General features: G+C 35.2%; 1 protein-coding gene across 1 annotated transcript in view; it reads left to right on the top strand.

The window, feature by feature from the left end:
* Positions 1-15,447, top strand: part of LOC122574586 (trehalase-like) — a 31,976-nt gene extending 16,529 nt beyond the window's left edge. The window contains exons 3-10 of the mRNA XM_043742307.1: positions 1,755-2,056; positions 2,635-2,813; positions 5,265-5,446; positions 6,533-6,779; positions 7,908-8,148; positions 9,846-10,045; positions 13,869-14,039; positions 14,349-15,447. Of these exons, the coding sequence (XP_043598242.1) occupies positions 1,755-2,056; positions 2,635-2,813; positions 5,265-5,446; positions 6,533-6,779; positions 7,908-8,148; positions 9,846-10,045; positions 13,869-14,036 (1,519 nt within the window). The 3' untranslated portion in view covers positions 14,037-14,039; positions 14,349-15,447. The remainder of the gene's footprint in view (positions 1-1,754; positions 2,057-2,634; positions 2,814-5,264; positions 5,447-6,532; positions 6,780-7,907; positions 8,149-9,845; positions 10,046-13,868; positions 14,040-14,348) is intronic.
* The last annotated feature ends 2,199 nt before the right edge of the window (positions 15,448-17,646 follow it).

The following is a 17,646-nucleotide window of genomic DNA, read 5'->3' as shown; positions in this document are numbered from 1 at the left end:
ATCGAGCGTGTCGTACAATTATTATCAACTCAGCATAAATGAGTAATAACATTTCATTTTTCTGAATAAAAGAATACACAAACGAGACAATTGCTCGATATTTTGTGATCTTAAATAGTAGAGTGAGCTTCATTTCACTTAAGATAAAATTCCAATGTTCCTTCTTTCTTTCCGCGTAACATGAATAAGCGGCACAAAGCCGTCTACAATTTACGATCGCTCCGAAAACGAAATCACGGTGACCAGACGCGTTTTTAAATTGTTCCTACGTTAAATCACTCCGTTTACTGGGACTTTTATAGTATCCAGTTTACGATACTCGGCTACGTTCGCTTTCGTCCACTTCCATCGTAGCGGATTACTCCGTGAACTTATCCTATCGTCGAATGCAGCCCAATTCGATCTTGCGATAACCATATCTATTAAATAACCGCCACTGCAAGCGAATAAAAGTTTTACCCGATAAAATAACAAGTACTTGGGGAAACTATAAATTCCTGCGATTATGAGATAGCTGAAACGTAAAATTTTTAGGATCGTTAAAATTAATTGTCTCGATAAATCTATCAGCAGTCTCCAGTTTTCCAGTTGTCCTCTTTAACAATTTTCCCTTTCTTAACTCTGCTGTGATTCTGGAATCTTTGATATTTCAATATCTCTGTTTTAAATAAATCAAGGAAAGCATTTTTAACATTTTAAGAAATTTATTCGCATACGATGGAAATAAGTAATCACAAGTATCAATGATTCTTTCAAATCTTTCTCAAGTTGAAAGATTTCTCAACAATGGAAGAATACGATTCGGTTGAAAACGACACAAAGGTTGCTGCGGCAATGAATGCACGATCAATCAATCTTTCTTCTCCATTCAACGATAAAACGTTCTCACGACATTGCGTTGCCACGAGAAAAAAGTTTGGAAATGCGTAAAATTCTTACAATTTGCCACTTGTAGAATGTGGAAAAACGTATCGAGAACTATAGAACGTTTGCACCTTTTTGCAATTTTCTCGGTGATCAATTCGTTTTCTGCGGCCAACCCACCGGCATAAAGCGAACATCGTTTTGGGCGAATGTCTCGTTCGAGAGATACGGCTGGCAATTTTCGCTGGCTCGAACGGAACGCGAAATTCTCTCTCGTTTTATGAGCATTGTAAAGCGAATTCGGGAAGAACGTAAAGCTCATCGTAAGGTTAGTGTTAACGATCAATGGAACTGATCGTTCCTGTACCAGGGGCAAGGCTAAATTATGAATATATTAGATGCAGATAAAAGTTCTATTTTATGTCTTATGCGTTTCTGCGAACAGAAATATGTAAAATGGAAATTTATAACACTAGCATGGCACTTCAATTACAATCTCATTCATTACAGGTCAGTAATTATTAGACTGCGGATTTTTATGCGAATTCATACTTTTGAGAAACTCAGTTAAAAAATAGAACTTTGATAGAAACTTGGTTTACCTACTAAATATTATGGAAACCACTATACTTTGGATGTTTTTTATATTTTTCCATACTATGTGTATTCTATGTAATTTTCCACATTCCAGTTTCTTAAAAGTGCATAAAAAATCCGCGGTCTAATAATTCTCGAGTTAAGGAATGCTACTTTCTCTTGAAGCGATCTTTTAGTAAAAAAGAATATTTATCATCAGCATTATACTAGTGGATCTTTCTGATAGATTTTCTTTACATTTCATTATTATGATTGCCTAACTAGACGATCGTGTTTCTTTTCACTCCCTGTAGCTTCTACGAGTTGATGAAAGAAACGAACAACAAACCGACTAAAAGCCAACTGACTCAATATGTCAATGAAAATTTCGTCTCGTCGAACGAGCTAGTAAACTGGACACTGCCAGACTGGACGAATAATCCTTCGATCTTGCAACGCATCCAAGAACCCAAGTACTACGAGTGGGCGAAAGATCTGAACGAAATTTGGAAGAAATTGGCGAGGAAGGTGAATCCTGAAATTGCCAGGCAGCCGGATAGACATAGTCTGATTTACGTGCCCAATGGTTTAATAATTCCTGGTGGTCGTTTCAAAGGTAAAATAAATTTTCCAATGTCTAATACATCATACAGATTCCAATAACTTTTACCGCTAAAGACCTGCTAAACATTAAATTATTTATTTGTCAAAAAGTTACTTGGTTTAGTAATTAACCGATTATCTCTTTTTATTTGCTTGTAAAATATTACATTTGCAACAAATGTTTGAATTTTAGTTTTTAACTATGCCTATTTTGTAATTGTAATGAAGATAAAACTTGTCGTCCATTGTACTTTGTGCAACTCGATACCATAGGTTCAGCTATATGTTCCACTCTATTGTATTTCATGTTTAACATATAATCCGATTGACTCGAACGATCAGCTGATATGCAACCGCCAGTGAATATATTAATAATAAATCACGAACGGTATGCAAATTAAGTAGTGATACAAAATATAGTATTCCGAAGTGGTGGTCAGTTTTAAAACAAATTACCAAAAATTTGAAATTTTCTCCGATGCAAAAATATACTTGATTTAACCCCTATAAATCGTAAGATTTTAAACGCGAATCTGTAAAAATGCCAGAAGTACTAAAATATACTTTGACAATGTTCTTTTATCCCGACAGAGTTTTACTATTGGGACAGTTACTGGGTGATTGAAGGGCTACTGTTATCCGACATGTATCAAACTGCCAGGGGAATGATAGACAATTTCTTATACATGGTGCAGAAATATGGGTTCATACCCAACGGTGGTAGAATTTATTACCTCATGAGGAGCCAACCACCCCTAATACATCTCATGGTACGTCATACCTTTTTATATTGACTTTAAACTCGTTTTTCTCTCTCAACCGTGTACATATGTACGTAACAACCCAAATATATAGGATCTACCAAACCGCAAACAGATTCGTTCTTTTCTTTTCTTGTTTTTCTTTTTTTTCTTTTTTTTTTTTTTTTTTGTCCGTTAGTCATCGTTTTAACAATAACGAATATTTCCCATAATAATTTAAGAGAAAAAATCATGCAAACTGATATGTACGAATAAACGAACCATGCAATGCACGTAACTCGCTTAATTTTTTTGATTAATCGTAGCAACTTGTGCTTTTTGTATTTTGGAATTTCTGAAAAATTACGTAACAGGTAGCAGCCTCCTCGTTCTTCTCGAAGATCTGTTTTCCTCCCGAAAATTCGCTATAACTACGAATCGACGAAAGGAATAATTTTTTTTCACGAAAAATAAATCTGCTCGGCCGCCAGATCGAGTGGACGCCACTAAACGATAATGTTGTTTGGAATGTCAATTAACGTCGGTTCTCTATCTCATCGAGACATATTCCATCGAATTTGAAGGTCATTTGACCGCGGCTTGTCCTTCGAAATTTCTACGAGCGACGCGAATGATACAGAACCCGAGGATTGTAGTCGTCGAATCCTGCACTCGGTTTGTCGCAGAGACTTCGCGGGAACAAGAATTTTAAAGTTGCCTGAAACTCGACTTCCTCGAGGTAACATCGGCTAAAAGTTTTCGTATTTCCTTTCCTGTGGTGTGGCGAGACTAGCACTGGAAGATTTCCACACAATTGAGTTGGGTAAACTCAATAGTCGGAAAATGTCTGTAATTTAAGACCGAGATCGATATAACCGTAGCGGTCCTTTCATAGTGAAATTGTTGAATTTTCCTGTTTCTTTCTCTCCTTGATGCAATGGAGTACCGTGAAAAAGATATTAATATCTCGCGGTTGACGAATGTCGGCTCGCTGCTATTATTATCGGTTTTGTTGTAGGTATAACGTTGCAAGGATTGAAATGAAAGAGAAATTAAGTTTGTCGGACTTCTGTTATAGGGAATTCAATAAGCGAACTTGGAGTCTAGTAATCTTAGTCGAACAAAGAACTTTTTAATTTGAAATTCAATTTAATTATATAAGAATGGTGAGACATATTTTTTACCGCTTATCCTGACAAATAAATTTGATATTACCAAAAACAGAGAAGTAGAAGTTGTTTGCGCAGAAGCACGTGAACCGAATAACTTGAACAGGTCATGGCATTTCTAGGAAATAAACGCGGCCTTTTATAAACATGAGAAAAGGAGGAAAAGAAATATGATTCGTGGCGAAGAGTGTAACTCGTGAAATTTAGAGTCACTCTCGATGCACTCGTTTGAATAAACCCAGAAAACCGGCGACAGCCACGAAAATCATGCTTATGCAAACTCTTTTAGTTCACGCGGAGAAAATTATTTCCCTCAGCGTATGAAGATTTCAGAATGTGGTAAAAGGATTTCCGTGAATGTATACAGTTCTTCCAACCAACTTTTTGGCAAAGCCGAAAGGCATTCCTCTTGGAATTGTACTTCGGATATTTCATTTTTCCTTTGCTTTCTTTATTTTCTGAATCTTTTAAACTCGATCGAGATAAAGAGGTTGGTCTGAAATTTTGTAACGCGATTCGTATCTCTGTTGGATGTTTCAATTAAAAATAACGAGTCGTTTTACCAGAAAACGCTAATCAAGTGAGATAAATTCGATAAATATTTTTATAATTTTAAATGCTAATGATTCTTTGTAAAATTCGAAAACAGAAAATCCAGAGATAAGATAGTTGACGAGATAATGAATCAAATTAAAAAAGTTCAGGTAACAGTGCTTTTATGCCGGGAAGAAATGTTTAGTGGAATAAATCTGCTAGCCAAGACTATTGTAGTCTATGACGCGCGTTTCGAAACTTTGTTCCGTAGTACCGCACTCGAAAAGTTCGATACAGCAGAATTTCTACTTCCGAATGCCAGCCCCTCCAATGTGTTTTCGTTAAGAATAGTCTGATTGCAGCTACGTCTGTTTATTCCAAAGATATCGAAGTTCTGAACAACGATCGGAAATATCGCAGAAGTTTGCTGGACATGGACATGTACCAACGTTTATAAATTACGATTTTGCTCGATTTGTACTGGAGGCGCTCGAGTAGCACTCAAATTACTATATTAACCAGTTCGAATACTTTGATCATTCGTAACTCGAACTCAAGAAATTTTAAATGACTCTAAAATATATATTAATTTATTACATATTTAGTTATGTATATATATTTAAAAAACTTTCGAAATAATTAAATAACCTTATAAAGATTGATATCTGCAAGTGCCAATTTTGTTATTGCATAATAGGTTCTACAAATGAATTTTACACTACAATTACGTTCTGTGAAAGATATTGTACATATAATAATGTTTGATTTTAACTGATAGGTATCAAAATACTTGGACTTTACTGGGGACTACGATTATCTGCGCAAAGTTATACCGACCTTAGAAAGTGAGTTTGCCTTCTGGCAACAGAAAAAGATGATCGACGTAAAAAAAAACGGGAGAACGTACAAAATGGGACACTATACCGTCAACAGCACAAGACCTCGACCGGAAAGTTACAGGTTAATTTTTAATTTCGTTTGAGATCGTTTTGGATATTTACATTTCGTATATAAGCATGCATGATTCCTAATCTTAGATAACGAAAACCACGACGTTGCCATAGATAAAAATACAGTTTATCTTCCATAAGATCTCGAATGTAAACCTTTCCATTAACGAACTATTTAATTCGATAAACCGACGTGTTTTTTTTTTTTTTTTTTTAATGTATGTTATCTTAAGTTCGATCTACTTTCTTCCAAAGATAACGATATTGACTTAGAATCGAGTGATCAATACGGAATAACATCCTATACGTTAATTTTATTGTTTCGATGTCAATGTATAGAAATGAATTAACTTTCGAAATGGATTTGCATAGCGGTAAACGAAATTACATTCAAAGCACGTACACTGGTATATAAGCTTCGAATTTGTTACGACAAATGCACACCCTGAAACTACAATGGAAATTATTCAAATGTTTCAGCTCCTTAGAACTGTTAATATGATGCAGCGTAATCAAATGCAAATAACGGATTCACGAGTTATGGCCGTATTCATGCTCCTCATACATGAATTTCGAATCCAGTTGCGTTCAAAGTTTGCCAAATTTTTGTTTGTATTTTGCTCACGTGGAAATGGATCTTATACAACTTAGCATTAGAGAGAGAGAGTACTTTGAAACTACTGTACCTTTGGCCTGATTAACATTAATGTTTGGTTTACGTTGTCACGATATCGCGAATGATCATGATACGACACGCGTAGCTTTGTTTACAGTGAAAAAATGTTTGATGGAAATCGAGGACTAGCATCTCAAATTTTGATCGATCGCTCGAAAAATGGTTTTGTTTTCTCAGTAAAGAATTATTAGCGATTATTTATCAATTCAAGGAAATTCATGAATCCGCCAATCCTCCCACCTCGGTATCTCTCGATTCTTCGTGTTGTCGGCATTGAAATTTTTTAATTTTTCGATCTGTCCATCTGGGAATCCTTTGATTCCTCGTTCTTTAACCTCTTGATCCTTCGATCCCTCGATTCTTCGATTTGTCTATCTTCACTCATAAATACGTGTACTTGTCTTCTTTTTTTGATATCAGGGAAGACTACGAGCTGGCGCAACTACTGCCCGAAAAGTCTCGGGATTTCTTCTACAACAATATAAAAGCAGGCGCCGAAAGTGGCTGGGACTTCTCCAACAGGTGGTGTATAGCGGACAACAATAACAGAACGCTCAGTTTACTGAATATCTCTACGCAGTACATTATACCTGTCGACCTTAATGCGATTCTGCAACAAAACGCCCGGCTCCTCGGCGAATTTCACAGTCTGCTTGGAAACAATGCGGTAAGCCGTGGAGCATTTATTGGGAAACCGAGCTTTGTTCAAATTCTCTCGATAAACTCGCCTGCACGATGTTGTTCTAATATATTGGTAGAGTTCGAAGGGCTCCAGAGAAATCTAATCCAGAGAAACTTACTTGACAAGTGGATAAGCCGTCTGTCATAATCTGATTGTTTAGAAATTTTATCCCAATGTAAGGAATCTAGAGAAATTACCATCGCTAGAGATGTAATAATCTAATAGATGTGATAATCTAAAGATACATCTAAAGAACCTAAAGAAGTTGAAATATCTACAAAAATTAGCTCTAGAAATGTTCTATTCACTGGAGTGAAATTATCATAATTATCCAATAAAATAGGATTATATGCAATACACATACATAGAGGAGATTTCGTTACAAACTAACGTTGTTTGTTCATTATGTGCATACGCGGTAGTTTGTTCTTGAAATATGTAATTAAGAATTCTAACGCCAGCATGTCTAGTATATCACATCTCGTTAAACCCGAGAGTGAAACGAAGAATGAAAATGGTATGCTAATGAAGAAAAATATGTGAAAGGAACGTGGACAAAAATGTTAATGGAAAACGTTAGATAAGGCTAATTTCAATGCAAGCTTATGTAATATTAAATTTCTCGTGGTTGAGGTTGGTCGATATAATTAACATAATATTATAATATCGTTATCTGAAACTAATTGAAGGGGAATGTGTTCGCACTCGGTTAAGTAAATTTAATCTTCTTTTGCTTCGTACTCTTTTTCTGATTGCAACCAATCTTTCTTGTACAAACTGTATCCAATTTCTCGAAATAATTGGATTTATGGGAGCTGACCGAAATAAGAAACAATAAGCTTTCTAAAGGTTTCAGCCATCGTAGATCTTGTTCAACACACAATTATACATTCTTTTTAATATACATTCTTTTTAAACAATACACAATACATTCTTTTTATAGATATAAAATGTATAATGCGATGTACATGTAGTATGGCATTTTTTAAATCCGCTTCTTTTATGATACACACGATACAAAAGGACGAAAATAATATATAACGTGGAAGTCAATAAATATTTATATAAATTTTGTATTAGATTTATATTAACATATAACTTGTAATTTTCTAGAAATCCCAGTATTATCATAAAATAGCATCGCAGCTTCAAATGGCTATCGACAATGTTCTATGGAATGAAGAAGAAGGAACATGGCTAGACTACGACATGAAGAACGAGAAACCTAGGCACGCGTTTTATCCGTCGAATCTTGCGCCACTCTACACTCGAAGTTACAATCGCTTACAACGCGAGCGCTACGCGTTATCCATTGTGAAATATCTCAAGAAACAGAATATCGACACTTTCTTGGGTAAGTTTTCGCAATTAAACAGTCGAAGTGAGTCGCATAGGCTTTTATAAACGTCGGGTACTTCAAAGTGGAAAGAAATTTAACGAGTTTCATTCGTGTTTCAACCTTTTGGCATATTGGCAACCTTTGGCAATAATGGCACGCATCTCCTGGTGTCTTCCGCTTAAAAGCGTAAGGGGAAAGCGGCGAAGAGAAAAATACGAAGGATGCTTTTGAGGGATTTCACGGTTAAAGGTTTAAAAGTTTAAAAGGGAAGCGATGAAAAGGAAAATACAAAGGATGCTTTTCGAGGATTCCGTGGTTAAAGGTTATTTCCTATACGAATGAAATCGAATGGAATCGCGATAAGAGATAAATGTTGCATGCCTTTGCGTCTTTGGTTACATAAAAAGGAAACCGTTTATCATTCGTAGAATGCACGAACAGTATTGTTGAACGTCGATTTAGTCAACCGCACACTGCATGCCATGCATCGAATATAGTTCCTTAAATTCTTTCTCTTATTTACTGTGTAAATTTAATTTCTGCGATTTCGTTCGAAACGAGAATATTTCATTTCTCCCTCCTCTACTATGATCATAATGAATTATTCGCTGCACGAAATGCACGTCGCTCTAAGCTCTGCAAATTATCACAATTAACAATTCAACCCACGATTTCTGGTTAGTTACACATCGCGTTCATCCCGACACACCTTCCATTATCCAGCTTAACAGCTTCGGCTTTAAGCTTGGAAGTTCCTCGTTTCCAATTTCCAGTGAAAATACGTACGAAGGAACTTGAAAATTTTTTAGCAAAAATCGTTCGGCAAAATACTAAGAAGCATGCCTTTGATATTGCTTTTTGTTTCACATCGATATTTCAATACCAAGATACAGAATTTTAAAGCGTTTGCACTTAAGCCACGAGGGATGCTGAACGGATTGGATGCCTAATCGTAACCTAATTCGCAGAAGCGTAATCTACATTACCTTGCTTGGGGCGTACGTACATGGGTTTGCGGTGGTAGTAAAAAGATGCTTACATGGCGCCTGTCACTGACCACCCTACAGGTAACACACGTGAGACAGGTCAGTGACACGTGTGAAAACGAGAGATCCGTACATGGTGCGAGACAGATACAAAAAGAGAAATGTACAAAATATTGACTCGCTTTAACGACTCGGGAGCTTTATATCTCGGGAACGAAGAGTCATATCGACATGAAACAGGAACGATTCTAAAGTGAAAGGTTTGCGTTTTCTTGTGAAGAAGTTTTATCAGAGTCGTGTAAGTACTTTGGAAACAGCGAGTGGTTAAAGTTCCAGTAACTTTAATAGCTTCGATATTGAAGATTCGCTGGATGTTTTCGATGTTTTGAATTCTATTTAATTTACTAGTTATCCTTTTTATTTACTAGTATAGTTATGTTAGATGAAACACGTATTTCTGGTTACAGTTTTAGTTATGTGTATCGCGCTATAAAGATTTTAATATACCTTTGTTAACGGTAAAATAGTACAGGACATTTTGTTCCTTCATATATCGATGTAGCAAATTATTTAGTTGCTAAAGGTAAATAATAGCTTCTGCGAGCTATCCTCATAAAGTTATAGAAGCTCTATTAAATTGAAATTATTACGTTCATTTAAGTATAAAAGCAAATAAGATTAATAAGACCGTGTTGATTAAACTTGTTTTCATTTCTTCCCCTACAGGAGGTACACCCACGTCATTAAATTACACGGGAGAACAATGGGATTTTCCGAACGCGTGGCCACCGCTACAATCGTTTATTGTAATGGGTCTCTACTGGACAGGGGTTGAGGAAGCGGTGAACTTCGCCCACGAATTGGCATTTAGATGGCTTGGCTCTAATTACGCTGGCTATGTAGAATATAAGGAAATGTTTGAGAAGGTAAGATAAATATACATATCGATAGACGATTTTCTTGAAAAATGATGGAAAAATATAGGAGCTCAACGTAGAAATAAGTAACTCCATAATTCCTAAATAAAACTGAATAGATAATATTTTAAGTTTCTAAACTTCAGAAGTAAATCGTTGCGCTTCTTGAAAAAAAGTAAAAAGTTGTTACAATATTGTCTATTCTCTTGTATTAGCGCCACTCCTATTTATCTAGGTAAGAACTCTGTAAATTTTAGAAAGAACTGTTGTTTCCTCGGCTTCCTTTCGGAATTTTAAATCTTAATTGTTAATCCTAGTTGCAACTAAAATCAGGAGAAAAAGAAAAGTAATACACATATCAGACCATGACTCAGAATATTGAAAGAGCCCTTGCTAAGAGTGATTTAATCAAAGAACTTTTTCGCAATATCTGCGATAAGACACGAAGACATAAAATAAGACAGTCCAATCTTTTGTATTTGAGCATATATAAAAATGTCATCCCGTAAACCACACAAGGAGGATTCTCACACGTTTAATGTCACTAAAGTTTTCATTGCTGTAATTACTGTAATAACGATATAGAACTTAAAATTAATTTCAATAATTCTTGGAATGGATCTGCTACAATCTGTTCGTTCGCGGTTCGCTTTAAAATAATTCCTGCATCAAGCAATATTCTGGATGGAATAGAAAACATATTCAACCTTTCCAATTGAATTTTACATCTTGTTTTGATTCTGAATTTATATTGATTAATAATTGACGGTAAAACAGTGAATGATATTAACATGCCATATTCAAACTTCGGAGGTACAATGTTTCATTTGTCCCAACCAAATACAAATAGACACAATCTGTTCAATTTCGTTTCCATAAACGAAGCTTCGCGTCGTTTTGTTGACTGACATACGTATGTCTATCAGAAAAGGGACTATCAGATCCGCAAGATAGATGCATAAATTCACGTTCAAGTATTCTCCCTCCCTTCTACCCCTGTGAAAGAAAACACACTGGATACTCGTATACGTTCGAAAACGGAATGAATCACTGTCCATCATTTTTCACCCGCGGCTATGAATTTTCACGTAGTCAGAACCATTCAAGCCTCGTCTCTTTCTGTCCGTTTTTTCTCCCCTATACGTTTCGCTCCTTCCCTCTTTTTGCCATCCATTTTTATATCACACGATCGCGAAAAAGATACTGGAACCGACCGCAGAAAACATCATAGACTAGAGAACCATGGATCGTCCCATACCTCATTTCGGCCATGATACCGTGACGCAGAGGGAAATTTATGGAGCAACGGGCAGCTTATCGATGAAAAATATCGATACGTTTTTTGCCACGCATTTCTTTTTTGCACGTCGGGCAAGACAGTGCCAAGCTTAAGCGGCTGTGTTTCAAAAGTTTTCTTTCAACGGTTAACCGGTTTATTGATTCGAACATTGTACGTTCGAAAAAAATTGCGAATTGTTACTCTCGTCTAGCGAAAAAGGTAAAGTGTATTTGCAAACCTGTAGAAATTTTTCATATATATTTTTTCCGAACATAAACCGCTTTTGAAAAAAATATAGGAACACTCAAACTTTGTAGAATTTTCATTTTTCTAAGCTTTAGAAAAGAGAAACGAACAAACCAACTGGTCAAACAAAAAATTCAAACAGTCACATTTGAGAAAAAAGAATGGCTAGTTTTTTTTCGGAATAATCGACTGTTTTCCACGGAGACTGAAATGCGCGGAATTTCGCAAACTTTTCGTCTACGTCAGTTGAGATTCTTTCGGTTTATTTCGCTATTCCACAGTTTCCCACTTTACGCGTAAAGTTTTCGAAGTAGAATATATTTTTCTATACATCTCGGAATCAAACTTTCCAATAGGGAATTTCGAGGTAATTAACTGACATTCATTACCGCTAAGTATAGGCAGTTATTACTGATAAGTAGAAAAGCGAAATTGAATCGCAGTTAACGACCAAGATCGTTACTTATTATCGAGCAGAACGGAGGAACTCTTTCTATATTCAATTCTGTGAACGCATATTGATTTCTCCATGTGAAGTAGTTCAACGACATTGTCGAACCGTGGGGACAAAAGGAAATAACGAGTGAAGGAGAGAAATTGAGATACATGTAAAAGAGTCAGATTTTCGAACGTGTCAAGGACGGAAAATCAACGATAATTTAAAACATTCGTTGGAAAGATCGAGTGCGCCTCGGGCTATTCCTTATTGTAGCTGACAGAAAGGAATAGAAATAGAGAAGAAAGAGTCGTATGAAAGTAGAGTAGTGTTATATATACATACTGAGAGAAAGGTCTTTTTTTTTTATTGAAATCTAATGATTTCGAAATCTTTAGAAAACACAATAGCTTGGAAATTTCATCCGATTGAAAATTGAAGATTTTCTAATTGCTGTGAATTATACGAACGGCATGATGATATATAACGAGCGTATAGTATTATGAGTATCATCTTTAAATTGAAAAGCTTTTCGTTGAGTCGAGTTGACGTTCGTATGGTCTTTGCCGCAGCTATATCGAATCGCGAAAAAAGATTTAAGAGGCCATACCATAATTGCAACCGTGCCACGATCGACAATAATTCTTAATTACATTTAAGAAATATCAGGAATGATCATGAACATTAATCTATTTGAACGAAATAAAACTATTAACTTCAGAGATAATCTATCGAGAAATAATTGGGTATTTTTACCGAGAATTACGCGAGTCACTATCTAAGATTGCTCTTCTTCGACAGAAGCTTAAATCTTTCCGATATGAAAGTATGAAAACATGAAAATCGAAATTAAAGCCGGTTAATTTATGCTACTTGCTAAGGATGTTTAATATGCGTTTGCAGTTTTATCTAGAAGATGAAAAAGAAGAAGAAGAAGTATGTAATTAACACATTCTTAGAATATTCATCTTCCCTTTCCCGTAAAACTTCCAGTACATTCTTAAGAATTAGATTTGCATCTTAATCCGACTCTGCCTTTTCTAGAACAGCTCTTTCGCGAATTAAACGCACTTATTTACCTTTAAGCTATAACAACTTGGCGTAAAGAAATGCAAATGACATCCGAAGAACTAAAACATTCTTGAGCACCCTCCGTTCTTGAGTAACGCTAATTGACGAAACATTCGCACGTTTTGTAATACTTCGCAGTGTCACAAAAATTTAAACATTTATATTCGTTTAAATATCTTATTCTAATATTAACCGCTGCTAATTTATTTAATTTTTATTATTCTTTAATCCATTCAATATTCGCTTAATTTGTGATAATTCTCAATCTATCTGTTCATTAGAAACTTGAAAGTATTCTTTTAAAATTCCCTTTCCTCCTCGCATTTAAATTTGAAACGTGACTCATCCCACGCTCAAATGATTAATATCACTTTAATCCTGCTCTCTGGTTTCAAATTTATCAAACAGTTACTCAGCAACCAGTATAAATACCATCCACAAATCGAAGGGTAGTTTCTGTCTCCTCTAATTATCTAGAATTTCATTAAAGGCGAAGATCGAGTCTGCCGAACTGTGAAGTTTGTTAACTTTGCTTAGCTGTTATTCGTGATCCTCTCCACGAAACATTGATTAATATCGTCGACGATTAGAATGCTGTGATAAACTCGTGGTAAGGCATGTTCGAAACTCGACGTTCTTGTAAGATTGACTAAGAGTCTAAGACAGCAAATAGACCCGGCGCAAGTTAACAAGGAAGATCTCTGTCGATCACCCGGTGACTTAATTACCCGACCGAAGGCTGGTCGCTTTGAGAAACGAGAACGTGTGATTACTGGGTGTAATTAGCGTTTTAATTGCAGTACGACTCGCTCACGCCGGGGAAAAGTGGCGGCGGAGGGGAGTACGATGTGCAGTCTGGCTTCGGATGGACTAACGGCGTGGTCTTGGAATTCCTTAATACCTTCCCGAACATCAAGGTGAAGGAGATTAGCTACATCAACGACATAAACACAGAAATCAGACAATAGCAGGTAAGTACGACAAGCTGGTAAATTTGTTGTCAGAAGTAAATATTAATGTTATAATAAATATTAGTTATATAAGTAACATTATTTGCAATTAGTATGTGGATGTTTATGCAAATTCATTCTTTTACGAATAACATGCCACTTACTAATATTAATATTCATACGACTGAAGACGCATAACTTAAGCGGAATTTGTTTCCTCCGCTAAATATTGTGTAATAACGAGTACCATAGTTTTGACATTTTATATTTCTATTTTTGCACGTTTTAATATCCCGTAAGAACATAGAGCGTTGTTAAATTTTGTTCCAGGTTTCATTGGTGATGATGCAACGCGTATTTTCCAACGAATCTAGTCTACACGGAAAAACAGGGCAACGCGTTTTATAAAAACCCACCGTTTGTTTCATATGAATCAACGTGTATATTTTTTTAAGAAAATTCGTCTTCGCCGTTTACGGATCGCTTCTTTTTCGACTATCATTTTCGTTAATGTTAACGTTAGTTACAATAACGACAGTTTTACCTTGGACTAAACCCACAGAAAAGGATTTTACATAAAACGTTTGTACAATACTAGCTGAGATATAATATTATTATACGTGTAACGAAAGAAAACTTAACCGATACTAGTTAAATATTATTTTTATTGTTTAGTATTTTTAATCGTTGAAATTTCCTCCATCCAAAGTGTGTTATAGAGTTTAAATAATTGTTAATGATCGAATAGAATAATTTAAAAATGTTGTTCATAAGGAATATTAGAGTTTGCTAAATTTATATCAGCCAAATATTCACATAAAATTTGCGAAAATTATTTTTCGGTATAATCTAAGGATATCATGTATCAAGGTAATAAGAACTATCTCGATGTCAACGACATCGAATGTCAATTATATTTTTAATGGAGCTTGATAAATCGTGTACATCGTGTATGCGAAATGTGGGCACAGAAGGTATAGCAATTACGTATGAAACTCGTCAGTATTCTAATTTAGCCCTAGCTTTAACGATAGATTAGTGTGTGTTAGAGAACTATAATTACATGCATCTTTGGTCGTTTCTCGTGAAGGATGACACTGGCAACAGAACTCCGATACCTTAAGTTTTTCGTATATGTATTTACACAAAATGTATCGTTTTGTAGACAATCGTGTATAAGTTATTGACCTAATTTAGGATTGATAATTGACCAAAAAATCAGGGAAGATCGTTTCAGAGAAAATAATGTGTGTGTATATATATATATATTTTTATATATATATATATATATATATATATATATATATATATATATATATATATATATTATCGATGTTGTAATAAGAAGAAGCTGTTTCCAGTGGAACAAAAACAATAAGGAAATTGCATGTGCATAAAAATATAAAAAAAAGAAAAGATTGACAAGAAAGAAGATGTATTTATTTGTATCCTATCCTTCCTAGAGATCCAAATTAAATCGGTTAAAATTGCAACTGAGGGTATTCCTATCCCTTAAATAATTAGGAGAAATTTATAAATAGAATTAGAGAGAAAGAAGAAAAAATAATTTTTCAAGATAAATCTCAGGTGTCATATTTTTCAAATGGTAAATTATACACGCACGAAGCTATCTGTCCTTTGTTTTAAATTACTCATTACGTATTAAATTCGAATTTAATTATATGATATTATATATAGTCAGTCGGTCATACGTGCTACAATTATTTGACATTAAATACGGTTAGTAGTCATACGTTGTTTTTATTCATATCGAGTTACTTCGGATAAAATCCGATAGTAGCGCGTGATATTCATTAAAATTTTCTCTTAAAATGTAGCCGTATCTCATTGTCATTCTCTTCATACGGTGTAACAATAATTCTTTAATTCAACGACTGAATACATATAATTGCACGTATATAGTATCTTCCGCTTGGAAATCATTTATCGAATGTCATTATATGTTACATACGTAACAATTAAGATCTACGTCCTTGTTTACAACGGAGAGAAGAGCCATATTTCTATGCCCTCCATTTATCTTTAACTCCCTTCGAATGTTTCGACCATTCATTTGCAATATTTCGAGTACATCAGCGCGCCAGTAGCAGAAAATATCCGTCTTTTTGAGACATTTTCCTCTTGTACCAAATTCCTCTTGTTGTGTTTACGAAGAAAAATGGAGCGACCGTATTTTTCCATTTATACTCATCTACATCGGACATACTATTCCAAGAACAACTTTACCCGATGCTGATGTTTCCGTCATAGTTGATATTTCATTTTTGTATGAATTAATAACCGTTGTTAATACATATCGCTCTGGACAAATCAAATAACATAATTTTTTCGAACAATTGACATCATAATTTTCATTCTATTATCGAAGTTTAACAAGTACACGTATAGCAAGGTTCTCTACCTTTTTAAAATAATCTAGCATTTATTTTATTCGATGTATTTTAATAAGCTCGGCAACTTACAGAAATTTGTTCTGAAATTTTAATTCGGCTTTACGAGAATAACCAGCGCCGTATCAAAATAGTAAAACGATATACCTTCTCGTTCGTTATAATCTTCCGCGAATTCCTAATTAGCAAGCAAGAAACATTATCGCATCCTGTCTCTTAGAATTCCTCTTTCCAAATGATGCGTATTTTATAGTTTCATTTTACTTGGAACTTTACAACAATGTCTGCAACGATTTTCACGCGCGCGCGATTGAATTTATGATACATTAAGTATACCGTTGCGCCTGGAGTTTTCCAGGAACATCGTTTTATAATCGTAAATTTTGCGTGCCGGTAATTCAGCGCAGTCTCCTGCGGTGGGACAAAGTTGAGAGAACGCAAGATATACACGTTGTTACACAAAAAAAAAGAATCATGTTACTGAATAACCTTCCACGAATGTAGATCCTAAACTCAATTTTTTCCATTAAAAATACCCCGAAGCTTATTTTCACATTCCGATATAGGGTTAACATTCCCGGATTATGAATATATATATATATATGATGAGAGATATAAATGTTATTCAGCAAATAAATTTCAAGTTCAAAATAAAACAATCACATTAAACTCCTTTTCTGTAGTATACGTTGTATCCTCTGTATATATTGGCTTATTTGGTTTTAAATTATAATGAATAATTCAACACACACATACACATATATATATCGAAACACAAATAGGATTTCAGGATTTTCATCGGATCCACTGTGACAAGAAAATCGTCGCATCCCCTACGAATTGGCGAGGGTGACAAATGCAACTGGATCAAAAAAGTCTCTCGGGGAATTCTATTGAAAAATGACCATCGGGAATACCTTGGCTCGAACGACGTTAAATTACTACAACTTTAGCTATTTGGGGGAATTCGTGTTGCATGTTACTCCTTGCTTGTCAGCTTTTCGATCGGCATTCCGTAGCACGTGGCGTTCAATGGATTTCCACAGCGAAACGGATAAACCGAAATTGCAAAATGCGTCATTCTTTTCATTTCACTTGCCACGCCTGTGTATGATGTCCTGCTTGCGAGTGAAGCTCGCATTTACGCTTGGCCAGTCTTGTGGACATTTGCTCGCTCTTCCAGAAAGCAATAAATGAGAGGGAAAAGCAACGCGTGC

The sequence above is a fragment of the Bombus pyrosoma genome, linkage group LG14, assembly GCF_014825855.1.
Source record: "Bombus pyrosoma isolate SC7728 linkage group LG14, ASM1482585v1, whole genome shotgun sequence".
NCBI lineage: Eukaryota > Metazoa > Arthropoda > Insecta > Hymenoptera > Apidae > Bombus > Bombus pyrosoma.
Note: the sequence above shows the minus strand (reverse complement) of the source record. Positions and strands in the feature narration are given on the sequence as shown.